Source organism: Haplochromis burtoni, unplaced genomic scaffold (genome assembly GCF_018398535.1).
Source record: "Haplochromis burtoni strain Fernald_Lab_line unplaced genomic scaffold, NCSU_Asbu1 Contig_133, whole genome shotgun sequence".
NCBI classification, from domain to species: Eukaryota; Metazoa; Chordata; class Actinopteri; order Cichliformes; family Cichlidae; genus Haplochromis; species Haplochromis burtoni.
In genome coordinates this window covers 176,987-196,811 of record NW_024582494.1, presented here as the reverse complement: position 1 = coordinate 196,811, position 19,825 = coordinate 176,987, and the positions used below count along the sequence as shown (strand labels likewise).

At 41.2% G+C, this 19,825-nt stretch overlaps 1 protein-coding gene across 6 annotated transcripts in view; it reads left to right on the top strand.

The window, feature by feature from the left end:
• Positions 1 to 19,825, top strand: part of pex5la (peroxisomal biogenesis factor 5-like a) — a 116,908-nt gene that overhangs the window by 66,232 nt on the left and 30,851 nt on the right. For 4 of the 6 annotated variants that reach the window (XM_005931001.3, XM_005931000.2, XM_005930998.2 and 1 more), the window contains 6 exons: positions 4,543 to 4,654; positions 10,300 to 10,509; positions 11,275 to 11,395; positions 13,286 to 13,379; positions 14,453 to 14,482; positions 17,882 to 17,977. In XM_005931001.3, coding sequence (XP_005931063.1) covers positions 4,543 to 4,654; positions 10,300 to 10,509; positions 11,275 to 11,395; positions 13,286 to 13,379; positions 14,453 to 14,482; positions 17,882 to 17,977 — 663 coding nt within the window. The remainder of the gene's footprint in view (positions 1 to 4,542; positions 4,655 to 10,299; positions 10,510 to 11,274; positions 11,396 to 13,285; positions 13,380 to 14,452; positions 14,483 to 17,881; positions 17,978 to 19,825) is intronic. The other 2 variants (XM_042224269.1, XM_005930999.3) reach the window with 2 other exon arrangements.

Here is a 19,825-nt window from a genome sequence, read left to right as displayed (position 1 = left end):
ATTAAAATCAGAAATAAGACTTCAACCCTGAAGACACCAGACAGAAGGAAATCTTCTGTTTTATTCTTACGTGCAACACGCTAGAGAATGCATTTGACTGCATGCACTCATGCATACGTTACTGTACCACAGGCAATATAACAGAGCTGATTAATGCTTCATTTAAACATCAAAGCTCTCAATACAGAAATCTATATAGGAAACAGAACATATTAATGTACCAGGAAATTAGTACATTAACTATCAAATAGTCAATTACCTGAACTGCTCACAGTCAGTTCACTGTTAATCTGAATAAACATTTAATTAAGTAATGTTTTCACAAAATAATGGTCTGCAACACCAGTTACTTGTGTAACTGTAATTAAAGTTGCTAAAATACTTTACATACAAAAAGGTTCAGATGAATATGAGGAGACATGATGGTGAAACCTGTCAAAATATGTTGGAAAGCTCATTATGTTAAAAAAAATTATACATAACACAACAACTGATTTGATCCATTTCAGTCTGACTTTAGGGGAAAAAATCAGTACAGGAGCTGTTTTATTGCAGTTAGGCTTATGAACAGCACTTTAACTTTTGCTCTTGTTATTTTACTGGACCTGACTGTAGCTTTGATTTTGCCAACCATTTGCTTCAATAGAGTGAAGCTGGCTACACACTGGAGACCTTACTGGGCAAGCAAGTACAAACGACATATCCACTGAAATGGGCAGGAAATAAACTCATCTCAATCCTCAAGGAAGCAACCGAAGTGACTACCAATGAGAGTGAAGATTACCTTTGACTGACTGGTAGTAAATAAGCATCGCCTAGGCAACTGGGGCCATGTTAGAGCCATCAGTTTCAACGTGATGTGTGACAAGCTAATCGCTGCTAATGTGAGATGGTGTAGATGGAAAGGCACTCGAGTGGCTCTTATGCAGTTTATCAAACAGAGTACATCTTAACACGTGGGATCCCACAGGGCTCAGTCCTTGGACCTATTTTGTTTCCTTTAAATCTGCATCTATTCAGCCATGTAATCCATTATACACGAGTGTCTCTCTTACGAACTGTGTACCTTTAATTCTTACTGCTGAACTCTGATAAAAACTTAAGTCCTCATTATTGGTCCTGATCATATTTCTAATAATGTTAGTCCCCTTTGTTGGACAAGTAATAACTGAGTAAAAGCAATCTGCTAAAAACTTGACATTATTTTCAATCACCGACTCAGTTTTAGCCACATGTCCAAGTCTAATCCATTTTTGCTTCATACAGAATGACTCCAGACTGCAGTTTAAGATTAAATCACTCCAGGCTATGGCTCCACTTTAGATCTCAGAATATCACCCTCAGACTCTTCACAGCAGACAATCGATTAAAGGTTCCACAGTCCAGTCTTTAAAACAAAGGGACACTGTGCTTTCACTGTTTTAGCCCAAAACTGGTGGGCAATTTTTCTTTGACCATTAGGCTCAACACAATCAGCTGCTATTGAAAGAAAAACCTACCTCTATAAATGGGCTTTTGTATAATGTTTTACAGTATTTTCTTATATTTTTAGCCTTGCCTGCATTGCCTATTGTTGTTACACATACTGTATATATGTCACTCTCTATAGTGAGAATGCAAAAACATAAACAGGAAACAGAAAAATAGAAGAGCAATGGAAGAATTTTTCCTCTCACAGAAACATTGACACCTATGGGTTTTTTTCTTTTTAACTCAGGTGATATGTAGTTGATTGAGAACAAGTGATTTAATTAAAAGCAACAAAAAGTCACTTAAGATGAGTCACTTCCTGCATTAAAGGCCAGCAGCTGAGCGGTTATCCGGGTTAGTTCATATAAAGCATGCACTCCTTTCACACCGCTAACAGCTGTAACTGATTCAGCAGTGGCTTAGCCTCCGCTCACACTCAACTGCACCTTTGCAGAGCAAGCACAGTCTTTAAATCACTTAATATGACCTTTAAAAACAAGTCCACCCTCATGGATTTCATTTTAAGATTGGTTGCTTCAGACCAAATTGGACAATAACACACTGGCTGGCAGCAAAAGGTGAAATAAGGCTACTCGGCATTGTGAGACTTCCCATGGACAAAATCTCTACTCAGACAGCAGAGCAGCACAAACACAGCCTAATTATCTGTGCTGGGTCACTGTTCCTGCTGCTCAGCACAATCTCTCACTCCACAAACCAACGGCCCGTCTCTGGGTATTATTCATGTCCTCTTTAAAGCATCTCTGCTGCAGAGCAAGGATAAAACCAAAGCTGTCACTTCTCCCCTTGCTGATCACCACTGATAAATAAGAGTAAGTAAAAAACACTAAGAAGAATTCTTATAATGTCAGTATAATGTAACAGAGGCACAATATATAATATGTTGCCCAGTTTTTCCAGTTTTCTAATTGGTTTTTAATTTCATTCATTCAGTAAAAGGACTAGATGTTACAGTCCCTCGTAATGCATTGCTTTAAATAGAGAAAATCTTTCAGGGATGGCTGTTATGAGGAAAAGAAGCCCAGAAACTTTACCAGCGGCACACATCGTTGTGTGCCTCAACTTTCGGTCTTTTACCCAGGCTAATCTGCCATGTTTCCTTGGTTAGGTTTAGGGATTAGAGATCTGATCTAAATTATCATATTAAAATTTGGGACACATCGTCAGCAGTGGACCTTTGATTCATCGGGTGTTTTGGCCATTATCTCTGGACACCCTCTTCCAAGGAGGCCCTGCCAGGGCTGATCAGGCTCCCGGAGTGTGTCAGTGGTTTATGTTAACATTGTTATTTCTCTTCTTCTTTCTTCTGTTTAGGTTTCTACAATTTATTCTCTATTCAATGCAACTGAGAAATACTTACCTCTTTAACATTTATGGAGCCTCGTTTTAATTTAATTTTCACTTTTGGCTTTTAATTCAGTTTAGTTTCAGTTTGTTTCCAGAGTGCGTTTGTTTATTCGCCTTTAAAAAAGTTTAGTTTTGTCTTTGGTTTCTATTATTTTCAGTGCTATTTCTAGTCCCCATTAATTATTCTTGCACAGAGGACATATGTGAGAACAGCATTCAGGAAAAGCACGTGACTCACAGTCTTGTACACACCAAAGTCTGATCAGGAAACAAACACTGAAACTAAGAATATTTCCTGTGTATATCTTCAAATTTTATTTCAGTTGGTTTTCCAAGTTCACAAAATCGCAGTTTGAATATTTTTCAGTGGTTTCATTTTTATCTTTGTTAACTGAAATATTTTTTCCCACGTTTTGGCATTTAGCTTGGCAGAGCAGATCCTAAAGAAGGTGAATGACTCCCCAATCAAAGCGACAAATGGCTTTTACGTCCACTGGACTTTTCTCATCTTGCTGACTACTGAAAGCTGCTCTTTCCTGTTGACACACATTTACACAGATCTTTCTAATACGCGCATTGATGATTACCTGTCACACGACCATGTTACAATGACCATTTAGCCCAATATTCATGTCTCTGAGCCCGCGGTCAGATATTTGTTTTTCATAATTTCTCCAACAGAGGTCGAGCAGGGCCCAGCATGCACTCCAGATTTGTTCAGGAAGTCAGCATAATTGTAAAGTAATATAACGCTATCAAAAGCCCATCCAACACTTCATCGAGCATATGGCAGATTGTGCTCAGCGCACTTCATGCTTGCTAACTAACAGGACCTTCATTTAAATTCTGCTTGTGGCCATGGCCTGCAGAGCAACAACAGGAAATGTCACATTTCCTCGCTGCCAGCATTATGGACACGCTACACAATGACATCACCGGTGGCGGCTGCTTTCCTCTCCAAATGATGAAGAAATGGCTGGCAAATTGAGACCAGCTGCACCTGAAGTGTTGTGAGGATTCGTAGTACCAATAATGAACTGGATGTGACCTATTCCGCAGCTGCTCTGGCAACCCTACAAATTGGTGCATTAAAGGCAAAGTGATTAGCATTTCATGGTTTGGAAGGTGAGATAAGCAGGAATGGTTATGTAATTGTTGTTCTGGACACCAAGCAGCTCCGAGTCCAGCTCATCTGGATCTCAGTGCATGACACACACTCCAATAACCTGCTCTTCTCTCTGTAAAGCACTTTGAATCACCTTGTTGTTGAATTGTGCTATACAAATAAACTTGCCTTGCCTTGCCTAGTAAACTGAGGGTTTGTTGGTGCCATAGAGATGTGATTGTGTGATAACAATCATGAAATACCAGCTGTGTTCAACCATATGCCACGCGCACACATCAGTTTGCAGAGAGAAGTCACAGTGGGCTTAGCCGAGAGGCCGCAGGTTCAGCATGTGCCGTCACATGCTGTCGTTAAATAATGTGCACCACGAGCATGTCGCCCCCCAAAGGACAGAGTTGTAGAAGTTTACACACTCATAGGGATTTGACAGTATAGCTCTGCTGTCATGTGAACCAGTGGCCTGAATTTCCCCTCATAATAATAAGGCTTTGGGGGGCTTTCACAGAGGATTTGAAGGGAGTTTAGCATGAGAGACATGCGAAGAGAGCCTGAACTGTCTCATGTGTTTGTCCCTGCAGCTGGTGAGTGAGCAACAAGAGAGCCGCCCGCTTCTAAGCCCTTCTATCGACGATTTCCTCTGCGAGACCAAGTGCGATGGGGTTTCCCGCCCAGTTACTTCCAACACAGCCGGTACAGCACTTTTATTTCCGCATTTAAGCTGATGATAATGTACTTACATCAAGTATTTTTCTTTCATTTGTACAAGCATTATATTTAAATCTACTCATATTTAATAGCCAGGAAAACCTTTCTGAGCCATGTTGGGACTAGAACAAATGGATGTCACTTCCTCTTTTTATCCAACTCGGCCAAAATCCTTGAGACGAGTTTCTTTCTTTTATATAATTTACCTGTGCCTCAAGTCAGATCAATAGACCTTCATATATTATATGATATTTTGATTCTTCACTGTCCACAGGTTGCACTCAGTGATGCCCAGTGCTTGCACAAACATTAGCTGTTGAAGGATGTACTGTATATATATATTAAAAAAAGGTTTTAGCATCTAACAAAGGTTCATTCTAACATTTCCTTTTCAGCTCTATTTCCAGTTTTAACACTATCCCTACTACACACCCCAGTAATCAGTTTTATTCACCTCATACAATAATGTTTCCTGTGATTCTCACACATTATAGTGGACTGATTTATTTTCTACTTCAAACATTAAAACTGACTATATTTAAAGAATTATAATACAAATGTATTATAATTAGTGCTTTAAACGATTGTTTGTGCTAAAATAATCTGGATCAGATTCACTGTTGAGAAACTCAACCATCTGACATTAACAGAAGCTGAACACCATCTTGATTTCCACATGGCATCTTTTGAACAGTTTGCAGATCAGACAGCTGACACATGTCATCTCTCGTCAGCTGAGAAAAATGCTGTGAGCAACTCTGTCTCTCTCTAATGGAAAAATCATTATGTTTAGGAACATAAACTGCAGAACTGAGGGATTTATTTCTCATTGTGAGTTGGAAATAAGAAGTCAAAAATAAGAATAAAACTGTGTTTAGGCAAATTTCACTGGGTCCAGTCTCCTGCTGCTGCAGTTTGCAGCTACATAAAATGATGCAGTTGAAGCAAATTTTAGGTTTGATTGTTTGTGAACTTGTTTTCATGCTGGATGGAAGTTTCCGGAACCGCATGACACTTAACAAAATCGAACAAGCAAAGATAATTACGAGCTCAAGTATGCTAATCCACATGAGTCCTCCGTGATGATGCTTTCTCTGTTTCACTTCCATCTGCTGTTCAGGTCGACAGCAGCAGGTTTTTTTGCTCTTCTGAGTCTTAAAAACCTCCACAGTTAATTATGAATTGATGTCACAGGTATCTGGGGTTTAGAACCGAGTCAATTATACATCTATTTAAATTTGTGATTTAAAAGAAAACAGCGCAGAGGTTTGGGGGTCTCCATCCGGACCAATGCAGCTCTGACATTAACGCATTCACAGAAAGTTGCTTCACCAACACTCTTCTGCTCTCATTTTTTCCTTTTGTCATCACTTTGATGTTTACTTGCTAGTTTAAATAGTCAAAGGAAGGCTTGAAGGATGTGTCATTAACAATGTGTTCTTTATAAAACTGCTAAATATAAATGTCCTCATGTGATTTAGTGAAACACGTCTGAAAGTCTGACATGTGGCTGGATTTTGATGCAGTTTAATTGTTAATGTCGTAGTAAAATCCTCGTTTAACATATTGTTTGTCCTTCGTGTGTAACCAAAACACCACAGCATGGGCTCATTTCTCTGAACGTACCTTGAGGTATTTGCAGCTCGAAGCCTATCCAAGTCATGTTGGTGCCCAAAACGAATCAAAATGTAAATTAAAACAAACTAATTCTGGCTGAAAATCCTGAGTTTGGGACCACCAGCCACTACCTTTCTTTCACCTGCACTCCCGTCGGAGCTACTTCCTGTCCTTAAATCACAAGGTGATGTGGTAGGATTGTGTCAATACATGATATTCTTGGGAATTGAAGTTTGAAAAGTGATTGCCAAAGATGACATTTCGATTGTTACTAGTAAATTAAACATTAAACAAATTAAACACTGATGTGTGCACACTTGGTCCATTCTTGGATCGTTGCACACTTGAATGTGAGTGTGGGGAGTAGCTTCCTTCATCAGTCACAAAACAACAGAGTGTCATTTTGTCTACTGGCTTGATTTTAGTTTTTGTAGTTGTGTCAGGCCTTTCGTTTTGTGATGATGGAGTGTCAATGGAAAATTGTACTTATTAGTCAGTATAATCTTTCAGTGATATAAGTTTGCATATGGTAGAATACTGCATGTAATCATTTGTGTTTAGAAGTATATAGTTGGTGACATAGTGAAATGTTTCATCCTAGGGGGCCTGTAACACTTTAAGGTGTTTTAGCGTCCACCCCCACATCCTGGAGAAGTGTTTTAGAGTATATTTCTTAACATGGAGGGTCACACGTCCCTCTAACTTTGTGGCCAATAATATGTTCTCTCTCCACTGCAGCAGCGAGTCACCACTGAACAGTTTGGTCTTTGTCCAAACCGTTTCACACACTCAGAGCTCTGACGTGGCCCGATGGAGACCACTGGTACAAGATAATCAGCTGTAATTTGTCATAATGTTTTGGCTCACTGGTGTCAAAATGAAGAGATCAGGACTCTCGATGTCTCAGTGGTCATACTTGTTTACTACAAACCCACTGGCCGCTACACAGTAACTACTTCTAAATGCTTACTGAGGAGGTTTCTTCCTGTTAAAAGGGAGTTTTTCCTTCCCACTGTTGCCAAAGTGCTTGCTCATAGGGGGTCATATGATTGTTGGGTTTTTCTCTGTATCTATGAAGGCCTTGAGGCGACTTACAGTGGGGCAAAAAAGTATTTAGTCAGCCACCGATTGTGCAAGTTCCCCCACCTAAAATGATGACAGAGGTCAGTAATTTGCACCAGAGGTACACTTCAACTGTGAGAGACAGAATGTGAAAAAAAATCCATGAATCCACATGGTAGGATTTGTAAAGAATTTATTCGTAAATTAGGGTGGAAAATAAGTATTTGGTCACCTCAAACAAGGAAAATCTCTGGCTCTCACAGACCTGTAACGTCTTCTGTAAGAAGCTTTTCTGTCCCCCACTCGTTACCTGTATGAATGGCACCTGTTTGAACTCATCATCTGTATAAAAGACACCTGTCCACAGCCTCAAACAGTCAGACTCCAAACTCCGCCATGGCCAAGACCAAAGAGCTTTCGAAGGACACCAGGAAAAGTATTGTAGACCTGCACCAGACTGGGAAGAGTGAATCTACAATAGGCAAGCAGCTTGGTGTGAAAAAATCAACTGTGGGAGCAATCATCAGAAAATGGAAGACATACAAGACCACTGATAATTTCCCTCGATCTGGGGCTCCACGCAAGATCTCATCCCGTGGGGTCAAAATGATCATGAGAACGGTGAGCAAAGATCCCAGAACCACACGGGGGGACCTGGTGAATGACCTGCAGAGAGCTGGGACCAAAGTAACAAAGGTCACCATCAGTAACACACTACAACGGCAGGGAATCAAATCCCGCAGTGCCAGACGTGTCCGCTGCTGAAGCCAGTGCATGTCCAGGCCCGTCTGAAGTTTGCCAGAGAGCACATGGATGATACAGCAGAGGATTGGGAGAATGTCATGTGGTCAGATGAAACCAAAGTAGAACTTTTTGGTATAAACTCAACTCGTCGTGTTTGGAGGAAGAAGAATACTGAGTTGCATCCCAAGAACACCATACCTACTGTGAAGCATGGGGGTGGAAACATCATGCTATGGGGCTGTTTTTCTGCCAAGGGGACAGGACGACTGATCCGTGTTAAGGACAGAATGAATGGGGCCATGTATCGTGAGATTTTGAGCCAAAACCTCCTTCCATCAGTGAGAACTTTGAAGATGAAACGAGGCTGGGTCTTCCAACATGACAATGATCCAAAACACACGCCCGGGCAACAAAGGAGTGGCTCCGTAAGAAGCATTTGAAAGTCCTGGAGTGGCCTAGCCAGTCTCCAGACCTCAACCCCATAGAAAATCTGTGGCGGGAGTTGAAAGTCCGTGTTGCTCGGCGACAGCCCCAAAACATCACTGCTCTCGAGAAGATCTGCATGGAGGAATGGGCCAAAATACCAGCTACTGTGTGTGCAAACCTGGTAAAGACCTATAGTAAACGTTTGACCTCTGTTATTGCCAACAAAGGTTATGTTACAAAGTATTGAGTTGTATTTTTGTTATTGACCAAATACTTATTTTCCACCCTGATTTACGAATAAATTCTTTACAAATCCTACCATGTGGATTCATGGATTTTTTTTTCACATTCTGTCTCTCACAGTTGAAGTGTACCTCTGGTGCAAATTACTGACCTCTGTCATCATTTTAGGTGGGGGAACTTGCACAATCGGTGGCTGACTAAATACTTTTTTGCCCCACTGTATGTTGTGATTTGGCACTATATAAATAAAATTGAATTGAATTGAATTACTGTGCGCTGTATTTCTTCCAAGCATCATCATTTCAAGGAGACTCTGGGTGGCAAAACAATTTTTACATCACTGTCTCTTCATAAAGCGTTCGTGAATCTTTTGATGCTGGAAACTCTTCAGGCAAGCATCCACAGGAGTGTGTCTCCCTTGATTTTTAATTGTATTTGTCATCTAAAGAGCACAAGGCTGGGAAGACGAGCACACTCTCTAATTATGCAGAGATTTCAGTCAACAAATACTCTCAGTTGCTTGACATGAAGCAGCAGCATGCCGGTTATGCAGTCACGTGCCTGCACTTTTAAGCTCGTATGGCTCAAAAGACGTCGTCGGCTCCTCGGAGGCGAGCAAGAAAAGTTTGTGGGTTCCTCAAATATCCAGTGTATGAAAACGTTTTAGTGTGGGTTTTAGCAAGTCATGAATTTTTAATCTAACCTCACAAAAACATGTCATGTATTTGGTTTGCAGTATTTGTCACTAAACTACTGATGGGAAATAAAGGAAACGAGTCTACTGCAAAAGGACAAAGTGCCACGATAGATACGATGCAAAGTTTTTTAGTCCCCACTCATTTCTTAATATTTTGCTTCCAAGGAGCCAGACTCTCTTAGAATTTTTTAAATAGCCCTGAGCAGGAGTTCTTCAACCTCTGAAGATCTTTTTCATTTTTAGTCCTCTCCTTGTACCTGAGCATTTTCACAGTAATGTTTTCTTGTTTGTTGAGCCACCTAACATGACTCGTGCTTGAGTTACTGCACTGACCAAACTGCCTCCAGAGCCCATCTCATCCTTAGCAGACCGTGCAGTCATTTGCAGTATATTTAGATTGGCTGAAAAGAGCAGCAGCAAATTTTTAGATGCCCACCTAAGGGGGAATACTCCAGCTTAAGTACCCCTGACAGGTCTACATGCCACGTCAGAAACCGTGCCGATCAAAATCAAAGCCCGTGGTGCACAAAAAGTGAAGCCTGCTATTCAGTCTCATTACAAAGTTTTACAAGTTTGATGCAACCTCGAAGGCCTCTTAAAGTAAAGACGCCAATAAAGTCGCAAATTACATTTGAGATAAGGAGATGGTCAACTCACAGATTACTAATTTTTTAAAAAGACCAGAGTGAGGGGGGAAAGTACTCTATGAAAATTTAAGTGCAATCCAACACTCCAACAGATTTGATCAAATTAGAACACGTTTAATGAATGAAGTTTCCATGGCTATCAATGATCCTTCAGATGACAGATGAGAAGCTAACCATGTGCCATCTCCTCACAGTTCTCTCTTCAACTCTGGACCTGCTAGATCTCAGCGAACCTGGAGAGAGGAGGAACAGCAGGGACAGAAAGAGTGCCCTGTTATCCCAGGGAGACAGCCAGAAGAACACCTCACACAGGAAAAAGACAGATGAGACGGAGCTGATCCAGGTGGAAGTTGAACATACGGCACCAAGCATGCGAACCCCAGAGAGGGCATCACTGGACTCAGGTAGAGAGACGCTCCAACGTTTGGGTGATTTTCTGTCAGTAACACTAAATCACACTTAGTATCAGGGATGACCTGCTCCAATAAAACTGAATCCGCTCCGCGCTGCCAACACTAATGTGCAAACGTGGTCAATCCTTCACCAGCCTCCACTCGAGCCCTCTGACACACCTTATAACTTGAACAACTACAACTCCCATCATCTTGTGTGGAAGTGACCTCACACGTGCACAAGAGTGTCTACAGAAGCACTGAGTCGATTTAATGTAATGAAAGGGATAAAAGAAAAGAAACAGCCAGTTCCTTTTGTGTTTGAAAAGGTTAAAGTCTGTAACTGTGCAGAGCGAGTGTGGTGAATAACTCATGGGAGGGAGACTGGTTATAACTGTGATGTCATTTAAAAGCAGAACTTTGTGTCCTGATAGATTTGTGGACAGCTGATTGTCTCCTCGTTTTTTAATTTGTTTAGATTTGTTTTGTTTTTAGCTAATTATTTGTACTCTCAGAAAGACGTGTTAAAAGGTTTGTGTTTCAAAGCTGGAAAAAATAACTTATCTTTGAAAATTAGTGTCACCATTTAATTGCACACCAAACCTGATTAATTTAGCTTTTTTTCTGAACACATTAGCGTTTCCCCAAATTAACAGAAAGTGGAACATCTGTGTATGTTTCACGGGCAAATTTGAAATGACATTTCTTTGTTTTTCCATGTTTCACTTTAGTCACTTACATTCGTTTGGTTTTTTGTTATGTTATTACTGTCACCAGTTACAATTGGCTCACTGGATAAATGGGAAGAATTGAATCCCAACCCTGAAAGAAATGGCAACAGAAAATGGAAGCTGGAGAGACGACGTTCTTCTAAAAATTCATCTAATGAGTTTCTGTGGTAGGTCCTTACCTCTATATTACTCTGACTGGATAATAATCATATCATCTTTTTCATATCTGTCCAGCATCATTATTATTTACACTGGAAATCTGAATTCCCTGTCAGATGTCTAATAATCAGTAGCCAAAGTCTCAGAGCTTACGCAGCTTTTTGTGCATTAAAATTTGTGTCACTTTGTAGGAAAAATGTCCTTCAGACTTGTTTTTATCCCACCTCTAAGAACCATCTTAGGCTACGTTCACACTGCAGGCGAAAGCACATCAAATCCGACTTTTCTGACCCTGCGACTCATATCCGATCATGGTGTGACAGTGTGAACGGCACATTGAGAGACCAGTGTCGGAGTGTTAAAGAACAGCTTTGAAATTCTCATGAGTTGTTTGCAAAAGAAAAATCACCATCATATTGCAGCTATCCCTTCGGCGCCAGCTGTGGGCTCAAGGCTGGAGCCGAACAACAACACCCTGATAACGACTGTGTTGATACTGTTCCTTCCCATTCCCTGCAAGGCCACCTGGGTTGGCTGGAAGACTGTTTACTTAGCCTAGCAGGGCGAAGGACAGTCTCAGCTGAACTATCGACACGCACACACATACATATACACTGATAAGCACTCACTGATGCATCACCCTCCCTACCCCGGATCCAACGCCACCTCCAACGCTTACCTCCCATCCGTTGTGGACACCGGGTCAGTTGGAGGCGCAGTCAAAGATTGCAGTGGTCCCAGATCAGATGTACACACTGGAACTCTTTCCCATGTTGCTGTCTGTGTTTATTGTGCTGTGGTGTGTTGATATCTGTGCATTCCTGCATTATCCTTCTGTGTTACACATTTCCATGTTTTTTCCTCGCTACCTGGCCTTACCTGTCTCCCCAATGTGATGTTTGTGTATTGTATGTACGGTCGGCAAGGTCTGTCACCTCGGTTGTGGGCAAAAGACCTGCAACTGACAAATAAAGGCTATCTCATCTCATCTCATCAAATCCGATATTTTCAAATCCGATCTGGGTCACTTTCGTATGTGGTACTGAATCCGATACATATCCGATGTTTTAGAAAGCGACTGCTGTTTGATGGTCATGTCGCATTAAATCCGTCTTTTACGTCACTGACACAAGACAGACGCTATCTATCAGCGCCCAGGAAGACGTTGTGAACACTTCCTGTTTGTTGGGAAGACAATGTTGGAGAAACGTGAACATTTTATTTGTACTGCTCCTCTCTAAAACAATCATACGGATAAACTGTAATAAGGATAATTATTAGGCCATATGTAAATAACTTTACACTTATAATTATAACTTAGAGCAAAATTGGGAAACGTAAAGTCCGAAGTCTTTATATTAAGGCCATCAGTCAAACACTACTGCTTGGTCTGGGTTGTGTGTGACGTCTTCTTTTGCGCATGCGGACGCGTTGAGCGTTCACACTGGAGACCGTTTGCGGTCACATTTTATTTGTAGTGTGAACAAGCAGACAAAAAAAAAAATCGGATTTGATCAAAAATTCAGAATTGAGCATCAAGACCTGCAGAGTGAACGTAGCCTTAGTGTCTTTATGTTCAGTTTTTAGACCCACGACTTCCTTTGCTTCCTTCTTGTTAGACAAACAGTCCTGCTGAACATTTTAGGTAACTGAGGAAACATTACTTTAGTAGACGGTGAAACAGGGGAGACCGAATGTTTGTCCACCTGTTGATTATATAGTGTTTTATCTGCTATTGGCAGAGTTCAAAGGTAAATATTTACCATGGTGATGTTTTATGCAAACATGTAATAAAATTACATTTTTTACTGCCATTTTCTAATTATTCATCTTTAAAGCTCTACTGCCAACATGTTTAACATGCTGGCTCATCCCAGTCCTCTCTCTTTTTTCTTTAGGTCCATAGATTGTAAACCACAGATTGACTCGTCAAATAAGAATACCCTGGAAGCAAACACCAAACTGGAACCAGAGTCTGCACTGGCGTCACAAGTAAGTGCTCGGAGTGTGAGTGGAAGGCAGGAATCCTCATTAATGCACTGTGTGCGTACTCAAAGTCTTTTTTAACTGAGAAAGCTTTCCACATCTCCGACATTAGCGTTTCCCTTTCCAGAACCACCCCCCCCCCTGAGAAAATCAAACTACATGAACATACAACTGCAGGAAAAGGCTGTGGAACCTCCCAGCATTGATTGCCTGTCGTGTCCTGAGTCTTTGTCTAAATCACACTTATAAACAAGTACAAGTGACCACATTAATGTCACACATTCTTACTTTGTGTAGGCTTTGTGAATGTCTGAGATCCTGATGTTTCCAAAAACTGACGTCAGAGCTTCAGTTTCAGAAGCTGGAATCAGAAGAAGAGCACGCCGCTGTAAATAAAGGCTGTCAAAATGCTTCTTGACATTCACGTAAAGATTTCATGATGGGACAAATGGGAATCTATAGGAAAGATTATTAAGAAGCATGAAGCTGTAAAATGCCATAGAAGAGACTTTTTCAACATCACTCCATTTTCTAAACCACTGTTTATCAAATTTTGAGACCCATGGAGCAGACGCCAGGCAGGGAACACCCTGGAAACATCCAGGACAGGTTATCAGTTACCATTTCATGCTCCATATTGCACCTACAGTCAATTTAAAATCTACAATAAAACTAACAGGGTGGAAGTCAGAGTACCCAGAGATGAGCCACATACGCACAGGGAGCTGGAGGAAACTGAGGAAATTTTCCCAAAAGAGGGAGTTCTGCAGGGATTATTTTAAAAAAGCACTAATCATCTTCAAAAATGTCTGTTTTTGTGACTCTGATAAAGATCAGTCCAGATGTTAGGAGTAATCAATGCAGAAATCCTGGTCATTCCAAAGGGTTTACAAACTTTTTTACTGTATTGTTCTGATTGTTGCACCGTTATATACGTTTGAAGAACTGATGACTTAAGCTTTATTTACCAACTGCATGTTTATGTTGTGTTACAATGAAAGTTTGTATCTAATAAGACACCCTACTGTGTGTTGTTTACCCATCATTTTGTCCTAACACCTACAATTCTTCCATTTCAGCTCAACAGGCAGTATATTAGTGGAAGACATGTAAGCCTCCCTATGCATCCTTTCATATAACACTGAAAGACTTATACATTTGTACCAGTGAAACAGCATCACACCTTCTCAGAATATCTGGCTCTAAAGACCAAAAACAAGGTGACTGTACTGAGAGCAAAAAGTAAGATAAAGATCAAAGTTGGCTTGGGATGGATTCCTTTGTGGTGCTACTAGGTCCAAATGTCAAGCGCTTTCTGCCTTAGTTGGTGTCTCTGTGTAGGTCTGCATAAGGGTCTTGTTTTCAGACGCCATTATTAGATTAATAGCCTATGAATTATTCAGCAGCCTTACTCCAAACCCATTAGTGTTGAGCTCACCGAGCTAGCTAAGCCTATATCACCTTTTCAGCACACTGATAAATAATAGATTTGGGATTAAAGATAGCTGTCCGGGACGGGGGCCGGGGAGCTATTGGCAAACAAACACACCAAATTTGTTTTGCTCAGGAGTTACATTGTAGCTTGCTGACAGAGATACTGTAAAGAGTGGTTTTAGCTTCCCACACAGCAGGTACAACACGCACACAGAAAAAAAATGCATGCAAAGATGAGGCGGGTCCTGCATGAGATTTACATACACGAACTAACACAAGTGTATAACTCAACCTTCAAAGGAAAAATCCACCCTCGTTATTTTGTGGAGTTAAACATCAAGGAGGAGAAAGAATCGTCATTTTATATGTTTAAAAACATGAAAAGAAATCTTTTTATGATGCAGTTACAGTGCATGCTCACTGTGAGCTCCAGCTTCACGCTTCAAGGTTTTATTGTTTCCTCAGTCCCTGCTTTTAAAGAGCTCATCCAACTGTAATTTGCCAGTAAGTCCTCATCCTATCAAGCCTTTAGTAAAAACATCATGTCTTAGAAATATAAGAAGGGCAACTGGAGGGCACATCCTCTGCCAAGACCAATGTCTGAAAGAAAGATTTCAACATTTAAAGGACTCTTGCTTGGCACACACTCGGCCTCTGTGCTAGCCTTCATGAAATTAGCTTTTGTGGTTTTTGCATAATCTTGATAAAAACAGACAGAAAACAAATGGCCTCCACCTCAGTGCCTGTCCTGGCAATCCCATCTTACATTTTTCTTTATCATCGCGAGCTCAATGGCTCTGCAGAGCAGTCTGGTGCTTACTTACTTCCACTGCTTTTACAGAAACATTTTGCATTTTAAATGCAGATTCTTGGGGTTTCATCAGGGCAGCAAGAAAAAGAAAACACAGACAAACAACAGCTGGAAAAAAACAAAACAATAAATACCAACAGGAAATAAGACACTGCTTGAAATTCAAGGCTCATTATTTTAAACCTGAATACGTATTTGTTTTTTTAGCTATGACTGTGTCACCAATCGACAACCTCTGTGTGCATGACTGAGAAAAGTCTCATTAAAAACAATTCTGCAAAAGAAGAAACATTCCTCAACAGCGATGTGAGAGACTCATCGCCAGTTATTGCAAAGGCTTGATTGCAGTTCTTAGTTATCAGGTTTTCACACAGGGTTCCTATAAGTTTGGACACACCTTCTCAGTTCATGGTTTTTCTTTATTTTTACTACTTTCTACAGTGTAGATACAAACTGAAGACTTAAAATCTATGAAGCAACATATATGGAATTACCCAGCAAAGACAAAAATGACAAATAACTCTAAACATGTCGTATATTTTAGAAAGCAGCCATCCTTTGCTTTGTTGACAGTGGGTTAGGGTTTGTTGGGGTTTTATTCAAAACTGAAGGCACACTGAACCAGCATGGCTACCACAGCATCCTGCAGCCACACATCATCCCATCATTTATTTTCCAACAGCACAATCACCCCACACTCACCTCCAGGCTGTGTGAAGGCTGTTTGACCAAGAAGGAGAGTGATGGAGGCCTGGCCTCCAGTCACCTGACCTAAACCCAATGGAGATGGTTTGGGATGAGATGGAGCGCAGAGTGAAGGCAAAAGGACAATCAAGTGCTCAGCATCTTTGGAAACGCCTTCAACACTGTTGGAAAACTATTTCAGGAGACGACCTCATGAAGCTCATGGAGAGAACGCCAAGAGTGTGCAAAGCAGGAATCAAAGCAAAGGCTGGCTAGAATCTAACATGTTTTGAGTTATTTCACACTTTTGTCTTCTACATAATTCGTCTGTGTTCATTCCTAGTTTTGATGCCTTCAGTGAGAATCTACAATGTAAACATGAAAATAAAGAAAAACCATTGAATGAGAAGTTAATAGTGTATACACTACCAGTCAGGTGGTGTATACACGATTAACTGATGGCCAAGGCAACGCCCAATCACATCATCAGGTTGCACTGTGTGAATTGTAACCATGTAATCTAAATTCCATCTTGTTATGAACGAAAAGTGAAAACTGAGTGTGGAAAGAAGCCCAAAAAACAACCACCAAGGATTTGGAATAAAAGTTGTTAAAATGTTGTCTGGTATGAAACTACAGCTGGACTTGAGATCTCACAGCAGAATAGTAAATCTCGCCACATTTCTGATTTAAGCTGAAGACAGGAAACTGTGACAGAGCACTTTCGGGTGGATTTTTCCTTAAGCAATCCAAATACAGAATCCTGCATTTGTGGCAACTTTTTCTTTTTGGCACTGCATGCATTTTGCTCTTCAAGAAGCACTTTCTTGCACCCATTCTGGGTGACATTAAGATGAATTTTGCATTATATCTTTCCAGATGGGAAATGTTACAGATAATAGCTGGCGTGACTGCAAGCACAGGGAGCAGTCTCTAATAGATTTCCTTGCCCTGCGATACATACAGCTATTGCTATGTCTAGTAAGCCTAATGCATTGTATACGAGTATCTCAGAATCATTTACTTCTCAAAATGAATGCATATGAAGTTGTGTAAACTATACCACACTCTGATAATGCAAAACCACTTGCGTGTAATTGGTTGGTTTCCATTTTCTCAGCACAGCAAAGCTTCATTATCCAAGTGTGTAAGTGGGAATCTATCAGCATATTCTGGTTTTACATTGCACGCACACAGGAGTGAGCCAGGCCGGAGGGTGAAATTGTGAGAGGCTGGATAAGTAGGATGTGGTTCAGATGAGGAGCAGGTCTGCGAGGCGAGGGCTGGGCGGGGGGGTGCTGACAGTAGTGATTCGGCTGGCCTTCCTAAGCATGTCAGAGGCTTTGTTGAGGCAGGGATATTTACTCATCCCTGAGAAAGCAGAGACGGCTGACCCTGCACACTCTCCCTGCCCGCCTGTCCTCCTATCTGCGCGTGTGTGTAATGCGATGTTCTATGTTTGAAGCGTGTGTGCGAACGTGATGGTTTGTCATGTGCAAGTGAGTGAAGGTAACGGAGCCTGTTTGCCCATAAATGTTTATATTACTATGAAATGTGTGCATGCATGTGTGTATGACAGGCTCGCTTAACGAAGGAGCAGCGGTGGGGGAGCGCGCTGCTGTCCAGACATCAGTCCCTGGAGGAGGAGTTTGAGCGGGCCAAGGCTGCTGTTGAGGTAAGCAGAGTTCTCTTTAGTACATCTGTCAGGAAAGAGGCTCATCCGCCGCTGACTTCTACTAAGTCTTAACAGGAAGGTTGGATGTTCAGTTTCCATCAGCTAAACTGTTTCGTGCATGCACCCTTCCTGGCAAACACTCTCTTTTTCTGTGCGAGTTTCAGGAACGGGCACGAGTTAGAGAGACGGACAGCTTACTGGAATCCAGTCCTACTCATCGAAACAACATTCCTTATTCCAGCTTGAGCTTATCTTTGTAATTCACTAAGAAATGCAAAGAAAAAAACAAGCTGTGAAAGATCGTACTTATTAAACAGTGAATCCCAAGGAACTTAAACACTGTTCTTCTGTAGTTTAGCACGACCCCTGATCAGCTGGGTAAAAGTAATTTTCTCTGTTATCGACATGATAATACTCCTCCTGCTTTTTTAAGGGAAAATCTTTTGAGTTTAAAGAATTGCAATAAAGGTTCTGTGGGCATTAAGCCATGAGAACTGTCTTCAATATCACATTTCAACCATCATTGCCCATGTATTCAATTCAGTTCAATTCAATTTTATTTATACAGTACCAAATCAAATAAGGGTGCTTTATATTGTACAGTAGATCGTACAATAATGGATTCAGAGAAAGCCCAACTATCATATGACCCCCTATGAGCAAGCACTTTGGCGACAGTGGGAAGGAAAAACTCCCTTTGAACAGGAAGAAACCTCCGGCAGAACCAGGCTCAGGGAGGGGCGGGGCCATCTGCTGTGATTGGTTGAGGTGAGAGAAGGAAGACAGGATAAAGACATGCTGTGGAAGAGAGACAGAGGTTAATAACAAATATGATTCAATGCAGAGAGGTCTGTTAATACATAGTGAGTGAGAAAGGTGACTGGAAAGGAAAAACTCAATGCATCATGGGAATCCCCGGCAGCCTACGTCTATTGCAGCATAACTAAGGGAGGATTCAGGGTCACCTGGTCCAGCCCTAACTATATGCTTTAGCAAAAAGGAAAGTTTGAAGCCTAATCTTGAAAGTAGAGATAGTGTCTGTGTCACAGTACGGCTGTGTGCAGGCAAAGGAAGGACCCAAACGCAAACTTGTAGAGACAAAGGTAAACTCAAAAAACACAGCTTTATTGCTGGTGTAGGGGGACAATACAAACAATACAAAACTGGGAAACTGAAGCACAAGGTGCCACAGGGAAAATCACACAGCTATGAGGGAGGACGCAACGCTGACAAAGAGAAACACGGGGCTTAAATACACAGAGGGATAACGAGGGGGAATGAGCCACAGGAGGAGAGCACAGCTGTGAGTAATAACGCAGGACAGACAGGGAAGCAAAACTAGAAACATTAACATAGGACAGACTGTGAAAGTAAAACAGGAAACACACGGACTGAACTCAAAACATGAAAACTTAACAGCAACTGAGACAGAACATAGGGACCTGAAACATGGGACAGAAAGGCAAAGTAGACACAACATGAACATAACAACGCCCACAGGGAAAGAGCAAAACGAACAACAGAAGCACATGACCTATTTCAAAATAAAATTAGGAAACAAAAACACTGCATGACTACATAACTTGCCAACATAAAAACAGACATGAAACACCATAAAAGGATAAGGAGACTAACACAAGGGTTGAAAAACACAAGAGGAATATAATAAATCAAATGAACATAGAAAATCGGTCACTGTCCAGCTTAACTATACTTAGCATAAAATAAAAGTTGAACTAAACTCTTAAAACGTGTCATGACCGGATACGTGCTCTGTCTCCTGAATCCAAATGAGCTGGTTCCACAGAAGAGGGGCCTGAAAACTGAAGGCTCTGCCTCCCATTCTAC